Source organism: Diadema antillarum, unplaced genomic scaffold, assembly GCF_040938485.1.
Source record: "Diadema antillarum isolate AM-2024a unplaced genomic scaffold, OU_Dant_1.0 scf00000113, whole genome shotgun sequence".
In the NCBI taxonomy this organism is placed as follows: Eukaryota; Metazoa; Echinodermata; class Echinoidea; order Diadematoida; family Diadematidae; genus Diadema; species Diadema antillarum.
The window spans coordinates 656,321-680,554 of NW_027271002.1; the positions used below are offsets into that span (position 1 = coordinate 656,321).

Sequence of the window (24,234 nt, forward strand, 5' to 3'; positions counted from 1 at the left end):
AACCAAGGAGTGATGTCTGCCATGAGTGTGAAATTCGCAGGAAAGCAGTGTCTTATGCTGGAGGAGAAGATGAAACACTAGCTCTCACCGAGTCGCTGACACAACACATCAACAGATCAAAAGAAGGCAGAGAATACTATAATAAATGTATTCAAGACGCCCAACTCGAGACAGAGCTTACATCAGATTCAGCACCCATATTCCCTCCTGAACCGAACTCAGTCCCACTCACAGCAGTTCATTATACATTTGACTACGCGCAAAACGTCACCATCCCACACCACTCTCGACAGATGGGACCACTGTACTTCTTGATACCTCGCAAAATACAGATTTTCGGCGTTGCCATCGAAGGGGAGAGAAAGCAGCTCAACTTTCTCATCGATGAGCATGAGACCATTGGGCCAGACGGCAGTGGAAGCTATGGACCAGACTCGGTGATCTCCATGTTACACTCGGTGTTCAGCCAGCACAGCTGCAGTGGAGAACAGTCTGCAAAATTGCATGCTGACAACTGCCCAGGTTAATATAAAAGCAGTATTTTATGTTAAGTACAGTGCAGATATGATAGATTCATTCACAACAAAGCAATGCAGAAATAGAAAATTCAGAAGACTTTTTTATGAAGATTTTATAAGGTCAACTGCAATCGGATCTTAGGCTTTAAATTCTCCAGTCTATGTTTTTGAAATCACATGGTGGAATCATGCAGACAGGACTCAAATGCAATAATACTTACACTACACATGAACAAAGCTACATAATACAAAGTTGTAGATCTGAAATAAATACTATTTCACAACATGCGTTTTTAGTTTTGTGGGTGCCCACTGATTTTAATTATCAGTTAGAGATATTCCACAGCTTTCATTCGAATGATGGAGTTCTAGTAAAAGAAAGTTGTTTTGTTTTTGTTTATCCTCCATATATCTGGTTAGTGAGAACAATTATGTATCATTTCCCCAATGTTGATAACAGTGGTTACAAAAATCATTGCTAATAGATTGATAACTAGGCCCTACTGTCTGAAATGGGAGAACAGTACACTGTATACAATTCCACATGTTTTGTTGACATCATGACTATTATTTTGCTTTGAAGATCCTATGTGAAACATAATTTTAAACTAAATAATTATATACCCAAATTGATCATAATAAACATTCTTCTTTACTATTTCAGGACAGAATAAAAACTTGGCTGTGCTAGCATACTTGAGCCTGCGCACAACTCTGGGCCTCCACACAGAACTGGAGTACTGTCAAATGGAGAGAGGGCATACCAGGTGTCTGGTGGATGGAGGATTTGGCAGGATCAAGCAACTGTATCGCAGGTTTGTATTGTGTTTTTTGTCAACTGAATACATTTTTTGGTTTAATGATATTAGAATTTTAGAGTTAGTATGAACTTTATGACTGTACATGTATTAGTAGACACTAAATATGATTTAGATTGTAGAAGTTCATTTGCATTTCTGATTGTATGATCGATTCCTTTTATTTATTATGAGTACATCTTGTAACCAAATTACAAAACATAACTTGGTGTTCTTAGAGAAATAGAAATACATTTGGATATTATTCCAGTATGCTTTACATTAAAATGTATCAACACCGGCTGCTGAGGTGTGGAATATATTGCTTGAGTTTACATTTCAAATCTAAATCTGTTTCATATATAGCATGCTTAGTCTTTATTTTCTTTTAAGGAAAGATTGATTGTACTGTATGCCCTTTAACCTTACAAGTGATAGTGTATCATTAACGTTCAAAATAATTATTCATAATTTGTAGGTCTGACTGTGACAGCCTGGAGGAATTAGCATCCTTGGTGGACAAATCATCTTGTGCAAACTCTGCCATCCTGTATGATGCTGGTCGAGGCTGGAAATGGCATGGATGGAAAGCGTACCTGTCCAAGTACTACAGAAAACTATCCGGAATCCGCAAGTTTTCCTACTTCCGTTTCCACCACGATCATCCAGGAATTGTTCATGTGAGGGAACGCCTTGGGGATGAAGAAAAAGCAGTCTGTTTACTCAAGAGGGGAGTGGCTCCACCAAAGAGCATGGACCCAACCAGGCTGATGCCTGCTGGTCTAACACTCAGCAGAGAGCATTATCTCTACAAGCACATCAGACCGTTCGTCAGGCCAGCTTGCAGAGATGTCACCTGCCCCGAGCCCCACAGACTGAGACCTCGCGATGGAACTACCATGGACCATGGAACTACATAGTGCCATTCTCAGCCATTCGACTACTTATCATGTTTGTTCTTTCTTTTTCAATTTTTAGCAGATACAATGTATTGCTCTTTGACCTAGAGACTTGATCATGGGACAGACATATTTCCATGCACCCTAGAAATAATAGTCGTCCCATCTGTTGTCAATGGTGTGGGATGACAATGTTTTGCGCAAAGTCAGATGTATTTAATGAACAGCTATTATAGTGGGACTATGTTCAGTTCTGGGGAAATTAACATCTAGGCGCTGAATCTAATTACAGCTCTTTCTCAAGCTGTGCATCTTGCATGCATACATAACATTCTCTGCCTTCTTTTGATCTGTTGATGTGTTGTGTCAGTGACTCAGTGAGGGCTAGAATTTCCTCTTCTCCTTTAGCATATCCCACTTCTTTCCTAGCTGTCAATCGTAAACTCATTTCAGACATCATGCTTTGGTTTCGAAACCTGAATGTCAGGCCAAACTGCTTTCCATGCGTCCTTGAGCATGTGAGTTGTACATGGTGATGACCTACTTCAGATTAAACCTTTCTGTGTCAATTGGTCAAATTTGTACAAATCTCAAACACAAATCTGTAGATATGAAATAAATCAAAAAGGCACCCAAAGCTTTAAAAAGTTCCTCCTTTGTGACGTTAGCTGGCACCTGATGGGTGGTAGTGACGTCAATGGAAGCTGCTTTATGGATATGTAATTCCATGCATATTCAAGTATGAGGTTTACATTTTTTTTTTACATCTCATCAAATGTCAAGGCATGCTTTGGTTTTCGTCCAGTGTTTCCATGGCTCCTTGGTGCAATGCCTTCTGTTACTACATGCTTCATTAGATTCCTAAGTCGCTTCTCCCCAATGTTATGAACATACAAGAAGCACTTCTTACAGATCTCTTGTCCATTGAAGTTATAAGCATACCGCTTTCTTTTCACTTCCATTGTAGCACAGATTGATTCTTTCACTGTCAGCTTTCCCATGATATACAGATCATGTTCTGTTTTAGTAAGTTCCCGCATTGACAGAATGTGGTCTGAAACAGTGAAGGCATCCAGTTTCTGAGTAGATTTTCAGTCTCTTCTTTCCAATGTTATGAACATACAATTGAAGCACTTCTTACAGATCTCTTGTCAAATGAAGATACGAGCATAACACGTCCTCTTCACTTCCACTGTAGTACTGCTTTAATTATTACTAGTGTACTTCTACAGAACATGCTCAAATTTAGTGAACTCCTGCACTGAAAGGCTTTGAATGATATCGGTGTAACATCCCGTTTCTGGTATTGTAATTATGTAGTAATTAGTTGTGAGAACAAGAGAGTTATATCATGTGCTCAGGTTATCAGCTGTACATCGATTCCCCTTGAAGTAATTGATATTGTCAATGCCTCTTCTTGTTTTGCTTTTCTGCTTCTATGGATAATTTCAGAAACATGAAACAAAAAGGAAGGATATCTTCACGTGTAATCAACTTGAGCTGATATCAATATCATGAGAGTAGTGTCATCAGGTTATGCGAAACATGGAAACAAACAAAACTCTCTTTGAACAAGAATCACTGGAACTTTTGCATGGAGAAAGTTTGTTTTGTGTCTATATTTTATGATTTTTTGAAAGGAATTTCAGGGTATTTTCTTTCTGTTTGTGTATGTGAAAAAAAAATGACACACATAACAGTTTCATTTGACATTTCTTAATATTTCCAGGATCAGTGATATAATATACCTACCTCAGTATTTTGTTTAGCAGTGAAACAGACTATCAATATAGCTGTATTCCATTATTTTATTTACGAAATTTTATATGTGCACCTATGTAATCCTGCATCTGTCTGTGTTGAGATTGTATCTTTCTTTCTTCAGTCCCATACAATACATATGTAGCCTGCATGTGTATTGTTTTGGATAGATTTGGGTTTCTTTTAAGGTAGTATTGAGAGAGATGAAAATGTTGAAAGTGCAATAGATTCTTTTTCGAATAAATTCCACATGGCTTGTCATGTGCCTACACGAGCTTCTTGACTTGATTGTTATAATAAGAATTGATATTATGTATTGATATTGATGAGGAATGCAAGTGTGAACATGTATGCTGCAGTTTTGTTTTCATAGTGCATATATCATATGTAAATGTAAGCATGTGTGTGTGTGGTTTTTTTTTGTGTATAACGTATGTGCATTATGTGTGTTGAACATTCTCATTGTATGCGCAAGATATGTGAAACTGAAGTGTTAAAATTGACAGAATGATATTATGCTCTTGTCATGTACACTATGTAAAAGCCGGAAGGGTAGAAAAACAAGGTAACATCAGCAATTCCAAATTAAATAAGCACCTTTTGCTACATTTTAGATGTTTTCTTCTTCTTCTTCTTCTTCTTCTTTTTTTTTTTTTTTTTTTGGGGGGGGGGGCAAAAATTTATTATTGGTATCAATAAGCCGTGAGCATGGATGTATACCTATACTCTTATTATTTCAGCCTTACAAAACACAGCCACTCTTTACCAACATAGATGCATAAAATCTCTACATACAAAAATTGGTATTTAACCACTTTCATATACAGGGGAACCCACGGTTAAACATACCGTCCAGCACATTCACTCTACAAACATTGTTTACGTCACCACTGACGTAAATTACAAAAAACATTATGAAAACCTTAGATTAATTCTTACTACTCGTTACATACACATACTCGAGACACAGACAAACGCGCATAAGAAAACACAAACAAAACCACTGAATCACACATTCCAAAGTATGTCCTCACACAAGCACACAAAAAAGTATGAAAAAAAGACAGATAGACAAATTGGCCCAAACACACTCACAGACACACCACAAACATACAACACACCACCTCTATAAATCAGATACTCAAAGTACACGATACCGCTATCATATCCCGCGAAACTCAAATCTTATCGCATGTTTCAAACTGAGAGTTCTAATCCTTACGCCCAAATTATGATAAACTGCTTGTATGCCATGGTTGTCATGGCAACGATTATTTCAGAGTTACATTTGGATAAAACATCTTGTTATCCCTAATAAGACATTAGGAAAAAAAAAAACCGACTCTGGTGGTTACCGGGTTAAAAACCCTCAGTGATAGAGAAGGGCCAGTCAGGGACACGTTCTTGCCCGCCCTTCGGTGACACACGCGCGCGCGATGCGTACACGAATCACAAAGTGGCAGGATTGGCCAAAAACACGTATTTTTTAATGTAATATTTGGGGCACTTAGAAGTGGAATTTCAAAAACGGTTTGCACATCTAAATTCGTCAGAATTCATTCTACAACTTGTCAGTGAGAACTCATTTTCGGTATTTTAAGGCCTAAGGGCCCTTTTCTCGCGTCACGGCCCATATATATATCGTCGCTGGGGTGACAAGACCTTGTATCTGCAAATTTGGTGAAAATGACTTTTTTTGGATTAATGGTTAAATAATGGGTTAAGTGATGTCCTGTCCAAATCCCAACTGCCTTACTCCAAAAATGAAGCCACCATGGAGTGTCAAAGGAAAGGCTATCCCATTCGCCACAATGCTTTGGCCGCCATGTTTTTTGGCTCTCCTGAACATTTGACATTTCGTAGATATGAGGTCTTGTCGCCCCAGCGACGATATATATATATATATATATATATATATATATAGCGATATATGATATTATACATTTCTGGCTATGAGTGCACGTCATTGAAGTAATAGGGCCCGCGATAGGCATTCAGCTAACCTCAATATTGGCATTGGCTCTCACCATTTAGTCTCGTCTGGTTGCGTGGGAAACCTAAACATTTAAATTTGGACTTCCTTCGTCTAGGGCCACTACAAATGCGACTGAACTTTCTGAAGGTTGATGTTCCTACAGAACAAGAGGATAATATACAAATGATGCACAGGACAGAGTGGACGGGTGAGGATTGGATGCGCGAGTTTAACCCTGTTAAGCCCAAGCTATTTTAATGTAATGATAATAATGATGATAATAATACATGTAATAATAATAATAATAATAATAATAATAATAATAATAATACATGTAATGATAATAATAATAATATTATTGTTATTATTATCATTATTATTATTATAATTATCATTATTATTATTATTATTGTTATTAATATTATTATTATCATTATTATCTTACCTTTCCATGAAGCACTCGATACTTATTTCGATGATGTCTATTCACCTCATTCAGTGGTACCAAAGACAGCATTCTTTGTTGAATTATTGTACAACTTAACAACACTAGTTCCTTTAGTAATATTTTCGCACTTAAGAAAATACAAATTAACAAAGATCATGGTTGATACATACGCTTTATTTTTCATGCTAACAAACAGAATGAAAATAGCACAGCAAATTCACAATGAATGGATGTTTCTGAAACTAACGCATCCATCCCCAGCAACTTCCCTATAGCCGCCCTTATACCCGACACCTTGACAACTATATTCATAACGACAAAAGTCATCAATGCTCACAGTCATGTCCCCTTCCCCACCTCCTAAATCCAATCCGTTACCATGCAGACAATACTTTACGGCTTACACACACACACACACACACACACACACACACAAACAAACACCAGTCGCTTTATACCAATTTATTTCCCTCTATTCATATCCTACAGGTGATACGCGACATTACACTCATAAGACGATTGATGTGGATTCAAGTACCCAAATTCTGAGATGGGAGATCGATTGTAGACGAGATACTGTCTCGGGAATCTTCTAATGTCTCACATGACGTTATCAAATCATAACTATTTTGAAACGAACCACGTCAGAGTAAGTGAAGTATCAATGCTAAATAACCCTGCTGGTCTGGGTATCGGTTGTTAATTCAAACTTGATTTGTTGGTTTAGCATGCTTGTTTGTATGTTGGTAGAAAAATCAATTCGGAGAAGACGACCCGACAGAACGTGAACGGCACACTGTAAAGTTTAATCATATTATGACACCAGTTCACTGCTAAAAAAGGATCAGACTGTTGATTGACACGAACAGACCTATTTCTCTTTCGTCTCCCAGCTGACACAACAGACAAAATACAAAAACAGAAACAAAGGCAATAGATCAGAAATTTTTGTGTTATTACATCGGTCATAATTTTATACAGTATAGTCTAGGCGTGCATGCAGGCGTATACAACTTTCGCCAAAATAGTCTTATCATTCTTTCAATATCTTTTTTTTAAGAAGAAAAAGGGATGTTCAAAAAAGTGTATTTTATGACCAGAATGTGGACAAACCGCAGCACTGATGTCAATTGTATTCCTTCATACTCCTTAATTTTCGCGCTAAATACACTGAATAAGTTTCAAGGCCAAATTCAGTACTGGCAAGTTCAAATACAACCACTATATAACGGGCGCTGCTGAGATTTTTAAAAATACACTCACAGCTGACCTGCCCACCACGACACACGAAGTTGCCAGCATTGGCTAGCGTGGTCTGTGGAGTGGTACCCTCTGTGGTCAGTTCTTGCGTGGTAGCTGTTGTAGGATTGGTGGTGGTTGCCGTTGTAGGTTCCGTGGTGGTAGCTGTTGTAGGATTGGTGGTGGTTGCCGTTGTAGGTTCCGTGGTGGTAGCTGTTGTAGGATTGGTGGTGGTTGCCGTTGTAGATTCCATGGTAGTGGCTGTTGTAGGATTGGTGGTGGTTGCCGTTGTAGGTTCCGTGGTGGTAGCTGTTGTAGGATTGGTGGTGGTTGCCGTTGTAGGTTCCGTGGTGGTAGCTGTTGTAGGATTGGTGGTGGTTGCCGTGGTAGATTCCATGGTAGTGGCTGTTGTAGGATTGGTGGTGGTTGCCGTGGTAGATTCCATGGTAGTGGCTGTTGTAGGATTGGTGGTGGTTGCCGTTGTAGGTTCCGTGGTGGTATCTGTTGTAGGATTAGTGGTGATGTCTGTTGAAGGTCCCATGGTGGTAGCTGTTGAAGGATTAGTGGTGGTAGTAACTCTGGATGTGGTGGCTGTGGTCTGACGAGCTGTTGTTGCAGTGGTACGGGGTGGTACAGGCCGTGTTTCCTCGGACGAGCTGCTATCCGAGCTACTCTCATCCCAGTTACTTCGCCTCTCCCTAAGGAGCCAGAAATTGTCACCAAGTTTACTTCTCCTTCCTGTCCCGCGCATATACAGAATTTAAGAATAGAACAATTGTAGGCCTTTTATATCATAATATATAGGAGCTTAGTAGTTCATATTTGCACAGAATAAGACAGATCAGAATGAAATAGTTAAATTCATTTTTGTCGCAATAAAATTACACCTTAAATCTTATGGTTATCTTTAAAATATCATGCAGATTCCATACTTGAAACAGAATTTTCTTCCCGTATTGCCTCCTTGCCGAAATCATTCTTGATTTCCCGTTCCCAGGCGATCGTCTGCTCACCTCGATCATGTTTCCACAAAGAGAATATGTGACTCTGCACCTCAAAACAAACAAAAAGTCGCCAGACATGAATTTTTAGTTAAGACCATATTCTGTAAGAGCAGACTTTAAGCTTTAAAATGATGTATAAATCAAATCAAATGGACTCTCCTAACCTATCTAAATATTGGAAAGAAAGCACAAACTCAGGAAAAGTGTGAACGGAGAAAAAAGGCTCTGAAGTACAGTGTCTATTCAAGCGCTTCATCTTTACCAAACCGTGCTGGCTGTGCGATGAATGGGACAAAAAACAGGAAGTAAACCACCAGAGTAACAACAATGAAGGGATTATCAGATTAAAGTGAAATTAAGCATGCCTCATTAACACATTCTGTCCATAATTAATGCCAACTTTAAAAGCAGTAGCACTATCCTTTCAAAAGTTATTAGAGTTGAAAGTGAAGAGTGTGGACAGGGTTTTTCAGAAATGAAAAAAAGATTCTAAAGACACACCTAATCACACCATTCTACCAAAAATGTTCGAGATAAACTGCTAAAAAAACACACTTTCCTGCCCGTTTTATGATACCAAATGTCAGCATAATATAAAAGAAGACCCGCTCTTTCAGAAAATATGAAAAAGTCAAGTTCGGCTAGGTTGACCCATTTCACTTATTTTCAGTCCTCACATAAAATCAGTGTGTGCGACTTTATGTTCGTTTTGAGGTGCACGGTCACATATCATAATATGCACTCTGCATACAGACGTGACAGCGAGACACAAAATACAACGCCAAGGGCATTGAAATTTGTGACAACTAAATAGCATGGAAGATGTCAGATGATTAGGACAGTTAAATATGACTGATGTAAAATTACTTAAGTCTGCAAATAAAGTTGACAAAGACTTACCCTCAACCATCGTTACGGCGTGGAGGACACAAAGACCCAGGAGGACAAGAAATGGCATGGCGGACAGCTTCATCTGAAGCAAATATCCCATTCATATAAATGCACATCATTAATGTAGCTAAAACATAAAGATGGTTAGCTTCATCTTATTCATTTGAATCGTTTGACTAGAAAAAACAAGACTACTGGAGTTTGAGTCCGTGCTACATTGCTTTTCCCAAAGGTTTTTTTGAAGACGTTACTATTATGTGTACATCAAGAACAGCTTTCAATCTTACTTTTGGTATAAAAAATAATGAATGTTATCAATAAGAAACAGCTTGTTGTTGTTGTTCACAGCAGACTCAGTGTTACCTAGCAACGCTTGCCCTTTGATGATGTGTCATGCTACTGACGATTATCTTTAAAAAGATGAATTTCTCAAGTATCTGTGCAATCAATATTAATTAATGACTCAATCATTAAATGAGCCACGGACGGATGCATGCTATTTCACAAGGTTTATAACAATCGCTATTCCAAATTCTCACTAACAAATTCTAACATTTTAAATATCACTCTTTATTAGAATAAAATCCTTACATACCTTCGTTAAGTAGATAGCTGTCTCGACTATGAGTCGACGGCTTGGTGATTTCTGAGCTGTGATATTTCACAAAGTGATTCGATCGGAAGGATTATGGCAATTTATGTACGCTGAAAACAAATGGAACAATGCAACTCAATTTCATCTTTATCCCATTGAATTTTCGACAATGCGGTGAGTTACAGACGAAACTTTTAATTCAGGAGTTATGTGGCATGTGGTGAGCTACCGTATAAAGCCCTCCACACCATTCACGATAGAGTATCGTTGCCTGGTATAGGGGAAAAATCCTTTGTGGTAACTATGACAGGTGTTTTTTTTTTGTGTGTGTGTGTTTTTTTTTTTCACTTTTTTAATAGCCTATGATAATGGATTTCACGTAATTCTTGATTCCGCATATAATTAATTCTTATTCTATGTCAATGTCAATGTCAATATGACTTTCCCTTCTACAGAAAACGGAACCAAGCGGGTTTCAGGAATTCCATCGTATCGAAAGCACACAGTCCTGAAAGACCCCGCCCAGAGAAAGCCCGCTTCACTACCTTCATTTTCTACCCGAGGTCTCAAAACGCCATTCGTGCTTCTAACAATACGAGTGACAGAAAAAAAGAAATCATCGTGCTCCATGATATACATACTATTTTCAAAAACAATAATTTGTTAAGTTTTGTGACCAAATCTCGATATTACCCAAATCAGACGTCACGGTCAATTCCCCACCTTCCGTCATCGCAGAGAGCTGCACATCAGCATCGCATCACATTGCCCAGGTTATCATACTGGCATCATTCCGTGTGGAGGATTTAGGCGACACAAACCTTTTTAGGCGCTATAAGTCTATTTCAACTCTTCCATACAGCACCTTGTGCTATCATTAAACATGCCATAGTGTACTCTGACTAAAATAAAGACACTTTTAAGCTCAAACTTCAAATGCACTCATTATAACTTGCATAATTTTGTTCGGAGTTCGCGCGGAGAAAAAAAAATCGTTTAATTCGTGTTTCAATAAAAACTGACAGTTGTCCTAACGTTATTATTCACGTTATAAGACATATAAAAATAATTGTTTCATTGTGGTATAGCCAGTCGAATAGTTCTTCTGACTGAGGTTTGTGAAGATTGGAGTATTGAGATCGATGCTATAAAATCTCGATGCGGACTTGGGGTTGTTATGCCTAATGTACTCTAACTTTGATCCTAACACATAGCTGTGCATTGTCTCTTTCTGTTTCTCAGAAACCACTAGTCAATTCAATTCAATATTTTATTTCATTTTCGACAAGAACATATAAACATCACTTCTTTTTTGGTAACAGAAAATCAGGTGCGTAAAACTATGTAGGATGAAAAGAATATACAATAAATTATTGTAGCACCTTGCAATAATTACACATTATCATAAAACTCAAGTGATTTAAAGTAAGTAGACATTGTGGATAATTCGAAAAATGGAGGGACCCACTATCTGGGATTGCTTTTAATCATATACATACGGGATCCACTCAGTATTAATTTGAGACATAATGGCATATTTGAGACATATTTGCCTTCAATATGAACAAGGACGATTTTACTTCTGATCAAAGAATCATTATTATTAATACATGCATTTCCGTTTTATTTCAACAGGGTAGCTCTTTCGGTTTGTTTTGTTTTGTTTGTTTCCAGCGAGATCTATGCCACGTGTTTTGTTAGTCACTTTCATCAAAACTCCTAGGAATTTACATCATTAATGTCCTACATTGAAATGTTACATTATACAAGATTAAGATTGTCTATGTAAAAGTAAGGTTATTAATTTCTTTATTGAAATATTATGCCATAAAGCACTAATTCTGCCAACGGTAAACACGTACTAAACTCTCTTTGTGAAATATGTAGTTCTGTCCTGGGTGCCACAACCAGTGTTCTATGTGTGAAAACGAATTTATTGTTGAATAGAAATCCAGGCTAGTAGAAAGTTAGTCTGAAAAGAAAGAGTAAAATTTTCTAAGGAAACCAATGAAAATTTGATGGATTGAAATAAAGAAAGTTATTGAATTATGAGATTTCATTAATTTTCACTAAAGAGTTCTTGAACAGTCGATATGAATATGCAAATACTGAATTGATGATGCCATCCCCTCATAACTTGCCATAGAGTTTGCACATACAATTTGAAAATTCCATTTTTTTTCAAATGCCATTATCTCAGAATCCTGATATATTTGAAAAATAATTATTCTGAAGTTGTTCAATCATGAATAACATTACATATTTACACTCTCGTAGCAGAAAAATTAAATTTCTGATATTTGTGAGATGACATCATCAGCTTACTCATTTACATATTCATATATCAAAAAGTGTTCGAAAACTGGTTTGCAAAAATAAATGAATCCTTTCAATTTCATTACTTTCTAATTCTTAATCCGATTTTGACCAACTTTTCATTGTTGTCCTTGTAAAATTTTACTCTTTGTTTTCAGACTTACTTTCATCTGGACCGGAATTCCCCTTTAAGAATATGCTATTTTTGTTGAAAGTTAAAAGATTCAACATTAAACAAATCAAAGTTGATTCTATGTTTATGTTGGCCAGAAGTCTGTGGCTACACAATACAGTATGTCCCACAAAAATTACAATCAGATTTTCGCATTGATAACACCCACTATGATTAAATTGTCTAAATGCTACTTCAGGGTCTTAAACATATCATCTTAGCTCTATTTCGCGGAAAACCCCATTCAATTTGGTTAAGCGGTCACAGAGAAATGTGGATTGTTGTAAAGCATGTCATGAGTCTGATTCTTCCAAGTTTAGCACTTGAATGCTCTTGTGTGTGAACACAATAGAGAGAACTTGGAGGGAAGAGATTCCTGACATGCTCTACAAAATCCCTTATTTCTCTTTGACCACTAAAGCAAATCGAATGGGGTTTTCTGTAAGATGTGGGCAATGAGTTTCATACCCTGGAATTGTATCTGGATTGATTCACTATTTTTAAACTTATCATTGTGGAGGGTCCCGTTGTAATTTTTTGGGGACACACGGTATAACGACAATTCGTGATAACGATGTTTTGAAAGCTGTATCGCACCAGCATCTGTCTCTTTCTTTCTCCTCTCTCTCTCTCTCTCTCTCTTTCTATTTCTATCTTTTCCCCATTTTTTCTCTAGAATGAAATGAGATGATAAAATGATTTTCCCGCAGAGACTCAAAATGTTGAGTGTTTTATGAGACAGCCACTAGAGAGCTGCGTTACATATATAGGCCTAGTACATGTATTACTAAAGGAGGGTTTCCGCCCATGTTTGCTCTTCACTAAAATAGTAGGTCATGTGAGGGTATTTAGCTAATCTCAATACAATGTATTGGCAATGATTCTTACCACTTTATCTCGTTTCGTCGCGTAGGAAAACCTAAACATTTAGATTTGGATTTCCTTGGTCTAGGGCCTTGATGAAGGCGACTGAACTTTCTGATGGTTCATGTTCCTTTGTAACAAACATGAATAAAATAACTTCTAACAAATGCAGAAGAAAGGAGAATCGGGAAGGCTTTGTGTGAATTTCATTTGTACATTTTGATGTGAGCAAAAGGGAATTTCAATATTATGATACCAAGATGTTTGTATGAATTCGTTTAATTTGCCGACTTTGCAAGATTATCACGTTTGTTTCATAATAATCGGTATTTATGATCTGGTGATTAAGTAACAAAGACGGCTTTGCCATGACATCTTCACATCAAAGTGCCAACAAGGACATCATAGCTTTTAAACTTTTCCTGAAGTACTCGATACGACAAGAATTTGTGGCACGCACACACACACACACACACACACACACACACACACACACTCACACACACGCATATCATTATATCAATCTATTTCCCTCTACCCATCATCTCCTTAGTTAATACGCGACGTATATGAAAAGTTTTATTGCAAATGAGCTAGCCGCCATTTTTAAACATTTCAAAGTAAGTCCATCATCAGATAGAGCAAAATTAAAACTTTCCAGTATTATCTCACTTGTGATATAATAAGTATTATTCTTGAAGTTATGATTGAAAATATCTTGTATTTTCTTATTAATTTCTTTGTTTTTAGCAGCTTTAATCACAAAAATCTCACAAGAATGGAGTTAGCTCGTTTTGCGATAAAACTCTTCAAATCAATAAGACAATTTTGAAAGCAAGTAGGCCTACATGTACCGAAACTATGAAATAGGAGATTGTTGGTGGTCGATATTGCCTCGGGAATCTTCTAACGTCTCACATGACGTTATCAAATCATAACTATTTTGAAACGAACCACGTCAGAGTAAGTGATGTATCAACGCTATTAAAGAACACTGCTGGCTGGTCTGGGTAACAGTTGTCGAATTCAAGCTCAAATTGTCGGATTAAGTGTTTCGCATGCTTATTTGAATGTTGATAGAAAAATCAGTTAGGAGAAGACGACGTGACAGAATGTGAACGGCACACTGTAAAGTGATTATCATACGGCAACAATTCACTGCTAAAAGTGTCGGAGAGTTGATTGACAAACACGGAGCAATTTCACTTTCGTCTCCCAACTCACATAACTGTCAAAAATAGAAAAACAGAAACAAAGGCAATAGATAAAGACATTTTGTTTTATTACATTGTTCATTAGCCTAGGCGTTCTGACTCATTTAATTTTCGCCAAGATGATCCTTTCAATATCTTTGATAAAGAATGGAATAAGTTTATTTCGTGACTAGCATTTGGATAAGCTTCGACACTGATTGTACTGGGTGTTACCACAAAAAAAAAAAATCTACTTTTGATCCTTAATAGTTCAAAAACTTTATGCCAGATAACACTGACATTGATATGAGCAATAGCTGAATACAATAGTGTAAAAATTTGTTGGAGGTGATTTAAAAATGAAAGCATAAATCAATTTCATTAAATTCAACATTTATCTTTAAGTTAGGTTTCAGATTTTGCTCTATTTTCAACCCTCTGTACAAAACTTTTCGAACATGGGTCAATTGGTGTGTATGGGGGTGCTGTTCGTTATTCCGAAGGTTCTTTTTTCCGAAGGTTCGTTAATCCGAAACACACAATTCCCTATACCTAGAGGTTCGTTAATCCGAAAATGAAAAAGGGTTCGTTAATACGAACATTTGTGGCGTTTTTCCGAAGGTTCGTTATTCCGAAGTTTCGTTAATCCGAAAATGAAATAGGGTTCGCTATTCCGAAGGCTCGTTTATCCTAAAATGAAAAAGAGTTCGTTATTCCGAAGATTCGTTAATTCGAAAATGAAATAGGGTTCGCTATTCCGAAGGTTCGTTGATCCGAAGTGATATAGGGTCCGAAACGAACCTTCGGAATAACGAGCTTTGTTTCATTTTCGGATCAACGAACCGTCAGAATAACGAACCTTATTTCATTTTCGGATTAATTAACCTTCGGAATAACAAACCTCATCACATTTTCGGATTAACGAACCTTCCGAATAACGAACCTTCGGACTAAAGAACCTTCGGAATAACGAACCTTCGGAATAACGAGCTGTAACCGTGTATGGGAGTAAATGGTTAACACCCAGGCAGTGGTCCTGAACAATGGGCAAGGTTTGAATGCTCTATTACATATTCATTAGAAATTCCACTATCACCGCTAGTTTCTATTCATCCTGAAATGTAGTGTATGGAAGCACATGAAAACATGTGCTTACTCTTTTTTCATGTGCATGCATTTTACCCTGTACCATGAATTCAGATTAGCAATGCCCAGGGCAATCTATCATGAATTCAAATAAAGCATTTATGTGCCTTGGAGCAAGAGTTCAGAAGCCTTGTCAGCAGAGCTCTGAAAGGTGGTATTCGTGGTATTCATGTCTATGTTTAGGTCTTTGTGTAAGCACACACTCACCACATACACATGGTTCCTGTGTAAAGTTCAATTTTGTACAGAGAGTTCAAATTTGACCAAAATCTGGAACTTAACTCTAAAATTAATCATGGATTTAATTAATCTGATTCATGCTATCATGGTCAAATCACCTCCAACAAAATTATGCACTATTCAGCTTTTATTCATATCAGTGACAGTGTTATCTGATATATAGCTTTCGAACTATTTAAGGATCAAAAGTGGGAATTGTTTTTAACACCTAGTATAAGCCAGTTCACGGTTCCAATCTGAATATGTGCAGATAAAGATCATTTGGGACCTTCTATTAGAATGGAGCAAAACCTAGAAAGGGCTTCACGACAACTGTGTTATAAATGAACCAGGTGCAGACTGGTATTTACAGGTGGATTTGCTTTCTTTTCAGCACCATGCAGCATTGACATGTAAATTACCACTTCCTGCATGTCTGTTTTCAACTGCTCTTCTTGAAGAGTATTCCATGTTTTACAAAGGCTGTGGTTGGAGAGGTCGTTGCAGACTAGTGGTGACTGTGAACTTCGTAATTCGGGCCAGGAGGTTTTAAACATGGAGTTCCAACTGGCTGTAATTATTCAAACAGTTGTCAGATTTCTATTGATGTACAAAAGAATTCCACAGGTGCACTTGTGCCTTTGATGATCGATATTCCAAGCCGCCGTCTTGCTGAGCAATTTGAAGATTCATTTTGAACGTTATCATAATGTTGGCCATATTTGCTTATTTATTTATTAAATTAAATGAAATTTCACTTTAAAAAGCTTGTAAAACAAAAGTCAATTCCGTTTGGAAATTTGCGCAAAAATGTAAATCAGAGCTGTATGATGTGAAAATGTTTAAAACTTTACCATCCTGGAAAGCTGGTTTAATCACTTTTCCACTTAATTTCCCCCAAATGAAATGTAATAATCTTCAAGTATAATTCTTTATTGATAGATATGTCATATTAGTGCCCGGGTATGCCCAGTCGAGTAATTTTCGTCTTCATTTCAGCATTTTTCCTCAATTTCTGTTCGCGCATCCTCGTGTCTGTACCACCTACCTTTTATAACAAGGGATAGCGAAAAGTAATTACCATCACAAAGACATACACATGTATCTTCATTTTGAAAGTGGCTGGTGATTATGCAATGAGACACGAGTCAATTGTCTTCGTATCGGCGCGGCAGATCCTGTTTGGTACATGCTTCAAATGTTTTTGAGCGGCGGCTTCGAACATAGATCAAAGGGAATAGCTCTGTTGTTACTCCATCTCTTCAACCTCCTTGTTCGGGCTAAGTATTCACTGATAAGTTTCAAGGCCAACATTAGTACTGCCGAGTTGAAAAGCAGCCACTAGCGGGCGCTGCTGAGATTTCGACACAGTGGCACGTCAGACCTGGGCGAAGGGACGCACGTAGTTGTCGGTATCGGCGCCGTGGTCGTGGCCTGTAGAGTGGTGATACCCTCTGTGGTCGGTTCTTGCGTGGTAGCCGTTGTAGGATTAGTGGTAGAATTTGTTGTAGGTTCCATGGTGGTAGCTGTTGTACGATTAGTTGTGATATCTGTTGTAGGTTCCATGGTAATAGCTGTTGTAGGATTAGTGGTGGTAGCCGTTGTAAGTTCCGTGGTAACCTCTGTGGTAGGATTAGTGGTGGCATCTGTTGTAGATTCCATGGTGGCAGCTGTTGTACGATTAGTTGTGATATTTGTTGTAGGTTCCATGGTGGTAGCTGTTGCAGGATTAGTGGTGGTTGCCGTTGTAGGTTGCATGGTAGTGGCTGTCGTAGGATTAGTGGTGGTAGCCGTTGTAAGTTCCGTGGTGGTATCTGTTGTAGGATTAGTGGTGATATCTGTTGTAGGTTCCATGGTAATAGCTGTTGTAGGATTAGTGGTGGTAGCCGTTGTAAGTTCCGTGGTAACCTCTGTGGTAGGATTAGTGGTGGCATCTGTTGTAGATTCCATGGTGGTAGCTGTTGTAGGATTAGTGGGAGTATCTGGAGTTGATTCCATGGTGGTAGCCATGGTAGTAACTCTGGCTGTGGTGTCTGTGGTCTGACGACGTGTTGTTGTTGCAGTAGTAACCACAGGACCGGGTGATACAGGCCGTGTTTCCGAGCTACTACTCGAGCTGCCTCTCGAGCTGCCACTGGGGCTACCACTCGACCCACTCTCATCCGAGTTACTTCGCTTCTCTCTGAGGAGCCGGAAATGGTCGCTGAGTCTACTTCCTGTTCCTGCCCAGCGTATAAACAGAATTCGAAAATATACGAGCATGATATATCATATTTGAAGTTTGTATATATTTGTATAGAATAAGACAAATGAGAGGGAAATCATCAATGTCTTTATTGTTGTAATCTTATATTCATCTTATACCGTGCAGATTACATGTTCCAAATATACATTCTTCCGGGTTTGCCATCTTTCCGAAATCCTCGAATTAGCATTTCCCGGCGATCGACTGCTTACTTCGATCATGTTTCCACAAAGAGAATATTATGTCTGCAAACAGATTAAGTGAAAGCCAAACAAAATACATTTAATGCACGGACATTGAAATTTGTGGCAACTATCTCATTGATTATATCAGATGGTTAGGACAGTTAAATATGATTGATGTAAAACGATAAAAGTTTCCAAATAAAGTTGAAAGAGACTTACCCTCGACCAGCGTTACGTCATGGAGGACACAAAGACCCAGGAGGACAAAAAAAGACATGGCGGACAGCTTCATCTGAAGGAACGAATATGGACACAGATCCTTTACTCATGAAAATGAGTCGCATTGTGGCCATATTAAAGAGTCACACATTGTCATTCAATCTTACTTTCTGTAAAACAAACCAATGAATTCAAATTCATGAATTTCTTCCGTCGAGATGTAGGGCAATTTGTCAATCAGTTGCAAACCAATGAATGCTCGCAATATGAACAACTTGTTGTTTATAGCGGACTCAAGGAGCAGTGACGGGAAAATAAAGTGTCACCTATTAAAGCAACGCTTGCCCCGGATGATGTGTCATGTTGGTAAGAAACATATCTTACAAAATAAATTACATAATAACCAAGTCTACATGAATACATGATTTTTGCAGATACATGCACGTGTCGAAAGATCAGTTAAGTCATCTTTTTGCAACACATTTTGAAAGGGAAGTGAATATTTCATTAGCAAATCGCCCAAACTGCTACTGAAAACAGTCACAGCAACCCAGTTAAAAAGGTGAGAGAAGTTACTTTGTGGTAATTACATGTATCATTGTCGGGATATAGTGATTCGCTATACTGGCGTTGACACACGCAAGTAGATATGAGAGCAAATAAAAGATGCAGTATCAATAAACTATTGTTATATCATTGAATTGTCATCGATTTTGTCTTGGGAAAGGTTGCATGCACTTAATCTGTCGACATTTCCTTCAGCAGGATAGCAAGTTAATAAATTTCTGAAGTATCTGTCAATTGATATCAATTAATCACTCAATTGTGTAATACTAAGCCACCTTAGGTTTCATGCTAACAAATTTTATAAGGAGTATGACAGTCGCTATTTCAGATTCCAATTTAAAAAAAAAAACAAAATTCTAAATATCAATCATTCCTCAAATAAAATCAGTATATCACATGTACTTACCTTTGTTAAGTAGATAGCTTTCTCGATATAGAGTCCAGGGACGGCTTGGCGATTTCTAAGATGTGATATTTCACAAAGTGATTCGATCAAGTGAATCATAGCTGTTTATCATGGTTTATGTACGCTGAAAATGAAACAGCATGGCGTAGTTTTCCCTTTCTCTCATCGAATGTTCGTTAATGCGGTGAGTTACAGACGAAACCCATTGATAATACAGGATCTGTGTTGTATGTGGTGAGCAACCAATGAAAACCTCAATATCATAGAGTATTGTTGTCTGGTATTGACAAAAAAGAAGAAGAAGAGAAAAAAGCTCCCTTGTGGTGACGATGGGATTTTTTTTTTTTACTTTTTTGTTAGGCTTACGGCTATAGTAATGGATTTCATGTAATTCTTGATTCCGCACAAATGTTATTGTTATTTCATCAATTTCCATGTCAGTGTGACTCCCTCTTCTACAGAAAACGGAACAAGCTGGTTTCTAGGATTCCATCGTATCGGAAGCACAGTCCGAGAGGACCCCTCCCCAGAGAAAGCCCGGCTCAGTAGCCTCACTTTCCCTCAGAGGTCTCCTAACCTCAGTCGTGCCCCTAATCTTTTTTAAAAGAGACACTTCTACTGTATATTTATTTTCTCACAAGAAATGAAGATCATTTTGCTCCATCAACCTTCATTATGTAATATTTTCGAAAACGATCCCTTGTCAGTTGTGTGACCAAATCTCAAGCATTCATTTTTTTTTATAAGAACTGACAGTTGTCCTCATGTTATCATTTACGTTATTACTAAGTTTAGGGAATACCAACTGCCTTGTGAAATTATTGTTTCACTGTGGTATAGCCAGTCAAGTAATGTAATTGTTTTGTTTTGTTTTGTTTTGTTCCAGTGTTCCACGTTCTACAAGCGTGGCTTTTTTAGTGGAACACTGTTTTCCATCATTGTGATTATTTACTATTTTTGTTGCCATGACAAAGTGCATTGTTTTTTTTTACGACATCATTCGTGTATAATATACTTTATATTGTATTGAAAAAATCCTTTATCGGACGAGTGTAAGAGAAATGAAAAAAAAATGTATCACTTTGGATTATGTCAACTTTTTCTTTTCTTTTCTTTGTGATGATGGAAATAAATAAACTATTGAATTGAATATTGAATGTAATGTCTGTAGTATTTTGTCTGTAGTAATATTTGTTAATACTTGTACCTTAACAGAGATCAGCCATTAAAACCTATTGTTGATTCCTCCACGTTCATGTGTTGTATCTTTTATGGTGTAACTTGCACATATTATTGTAATGTTTATTTCCTTTTTATTTATCATGTGGAAATAAATGAATTGAATTAAAGTTGCTCTCCTTTAATCATAAGCTTCAGATTTATTATGATCGTAACTATCCATTAGAAAGATCAAAAACTAATTCCAGAAAACCCAAGAATCCATGGATAATGAAAGCAATTATGAAATCAGTTAAGACGAGGAATCAGTTATATAAATCTTATTTGAAATATCCAACGATTGTATCGCATCAAAGTTATAAAAAATACTGTAATAAATCCACAAGTGGTGAGTATAATTCGTGAGTCCAGTAAACTTTATCATTTTCAACTGTCAGCCAAAGTGTCCTCTAATTCTAGCGCCACCTGGCGTCTGATTTAGGAAATTCTTGGCAGATCTCCTGCCTAAGGACGAGGCCGGATCATTTTGTATGGTAATGGAATTTCTTGTGTTGCTGATTATGCTTCCTCCTTCAACTCATTTTTCAGTATTATTGGTCCAAAATTAGCAAGTAAAATCCCAAGCACGGACCATGTGCAATTCTCAGATTTTCTCTTAAAACCACCAGAAGGGTCTTTTTCTGAACTCCAACGAAACCTGCTGAAATTTGTTTATTTATCTATCTATTTGTTTATCTATTGATCTATTTTATTTATTTATTTATTTATTCATTTATTTATTCATTTATCTTATTTCAGTATGGTAGCTCTGTCAGTGCCTAAACATAACATACAATTACCGTATACACTTACAACATGGCCAGATAGTTGAGTATTGCGGAGGTAGAAAAATACATAAATGTTTTAATCTTTTACGTCGAAATTCACTGAGAAGTGATATGTTGAAATATGATTGAGAATGATTGAAAACAAACATAAGTGTCTAGGTTACAGCACATGTATATATTGCTTAATCCATAATTCTTCATTTCACATATTACATTTAATCATACATTTGTCAAAATGATATAAATCTATCTTTCTAAAAAACAATAAACACATAAATTTGTCACATTTTTCACAATTATACTATGGCAGGGCCTTTAAAGCAGGCAAGCTGAATAAACACAAATAACTTGCTCACAATACCATTCTTTCATTCATAGCAGCTGAAATAATATAACATATAAGAGAAAAAAAAACCTGTTTCAATCTTTATCAGTGTCATATCTGATGATTTAGAATTCGTAATATCCACCAAAACATAACATTGTTTGAGAAAATAAAGATGTATACAGAAATGCATGAAACTAAGAGGAAAATAAAATGCGTAATTCATTAAACCAGAATAATACATTTCATATAATCATTATTCTTTGAAGAAAAAAAAATCATCTTTCATTACTGTTATGTATGATCATGCACTGTTGGCTTGCCATAGTGTGGTTGCTATGACGACGGGCTCCGAATAAATGATGGCTACTAACGGGACGTGTCCGTGTCCATTGTCGTTTGTCACATAGTAAGAACACAACAAAACTGGCGACGAGGACGGGATATTTGTGACATTCGACTCTCTAAGTTGTAGGGGTGCAGCTAGCACAATGGCGAGTGCAAATTTGGGGCAGAACAGGGTATTTTTGCCACCGTTTAGTTCCAGCTACGACAGCACGGAAGACTGGGACTGTTACGTCGAGCGGTTCGAACTTTACCTATTAGCAAATGGGCTCGCGGTGCCTGATGAGCCAGTACAGAGCGCACGCGATCGCACGGAGGAGCGGGACCTAGCATTAGTAAAGCAGGTCACTGCCATGTTCTTACATTCTATCGGACCGAAATACTACAGTCTAGTACGAGACTTGGTAGCACCAGCCACCCCACAATCGAAGTCCTATAACGAACTGAAGATGGTTTTGCGACGTCATTTGAAATCGACGCCCATGGTTGTAGCGGAGCGACGAAAGTTCATCCGTCGTGATCAAGCACCCGACGAGTCGACGAGTGACTACGTGGTTCAGCTGAAACATTTGAGCTTGAACTGCCAATACGGGGACAAGCTCGATGAACAGCTTCGCGATAGATTCATCAGTGGCATTTCCCACGAGCCTACTTCGCTGAAGTTGATGGAAAAAGCAACAGAAAACCCCAGACTTTCGTTCAGAGAAGCGGTAGACTACGCGCTACAGAGAGAAACAGCAGCGGGAGAGGCCCGTGCTATGCGGAACCAGAGTTCGCGGAATGGCATAGATTACAACGGCGCTAGACCAGGAACTAGGACCAGCACCATTGTGAATGCGGTCTACGGCAAGTCGCACGGTTCTACAGGCAGCGGTAACCGCGGGAGGAAGGAACAACGCGAGTGCTATCGTTGTGGGAGGAACCATGCACCTGATCAGTGTTGGTTTAAGTCAGCAACTTGCAGATGCTGTCAGAAGAAAGGACACATTGAAAGGAAGTGCCGGAGTAAGCCAAAACCGATGAAAAATCAGAACAAAGAACACACAGACTCTAGATCCAAGACTAAGTCAAAGACTAAAGCAAACGAAGGACAGAAAAGGAAAGGTGGTATTCATAATGTAAAGGAAAGTCATGAATACAATGATATGTCTGGAAACAGTGAGAATGAGAGTGAGCGTGATGGTTCTGACAATGAAAGTGATGTTGAGTACGATCGCACTATGTTCAAGTTGAGGACTGAGAGTAGTTCTAGGTTTAGAACTAGGTCCAGTTCTAGCGTTTAGTCTGAGAGTGGTGCTATTTTGGCCCCCATTGAGATTGAAGGTAAATTGACACAAATGGAAGTCGATACAGGGTCAAGTGTAAGCATCATACCACTGTCTAGACAGAAAGATCCGTCTGTCCGGAGGACTCTTTTACATTTTGCCATTAACGCTGTCCTCCGTAGACAGACGGAAGGTTGCAGTACCCATTGCTGTGTGGATGTTCTTAACCACTGTCTCTATGGAAAATTGGGTGAGGTACCTCACCCTTCTCGATTGCGTCTAATTCACGGCCCTAGGTCGGCAAATTTAAGCTTGTATGGTGAAATTAGCTTTTTAAGAATACATAACACTCACCAGATTAATGAATAATCCAACATTTTAGTAGAATTTCCAACGTAAAACACAGCCTGTCGCGTCGTCACATTCAAACTGCAGAAACATACTGTACACTATGAATCTATTAGCCAATCACATGCGAGGTAGTTTCTACGTGTTTGTTTTACTAAAACACGTACCTCGCATGTGATTGGCTTACAGATTCAAAATGGCGACTTACTGCTCGCGAACGGCGATGTACTGCTCGCGAACGGCGATATTGCGATATCGATAAAATTTCTGCGTTATAACCGAGTTT

General features: G+C 37.9%; 1 protein-coding gene across 1 annotated transcript; it reads left to right on the forward strand.

The window, feature by feature from the left end:
* Positions 1 to 22,295: 22,295 nt before the first annotated feature.
* On the forward strand, positions 22,296 to 23,618 carry LOC139719697 (uncharacterized). Its single transcript, XM_071631095.1, has one exon. The coding sequence runs from the start codon at positions 22,482 to 22,484 to the stop codon at positions 23,616 to 23,618; it is 1,137 nt and encodes a 378-aa protein (XP_071487196.1). The 5' UTR covers positions 22,296 to 22,481.
* Positions 23,619 to 24,234: the final 616 nt, after the last annotated feature.

Bases quoted from the DNA above. Each gene is read 5' to 3' on its own strand.
- LOC139719697 (XM_071631095.1), top strand. From the start codon at position 22,482: ATGGCGAGTGCAAATTTGGGGCAGAACAGGGTATTTTTGCCACCGTTT.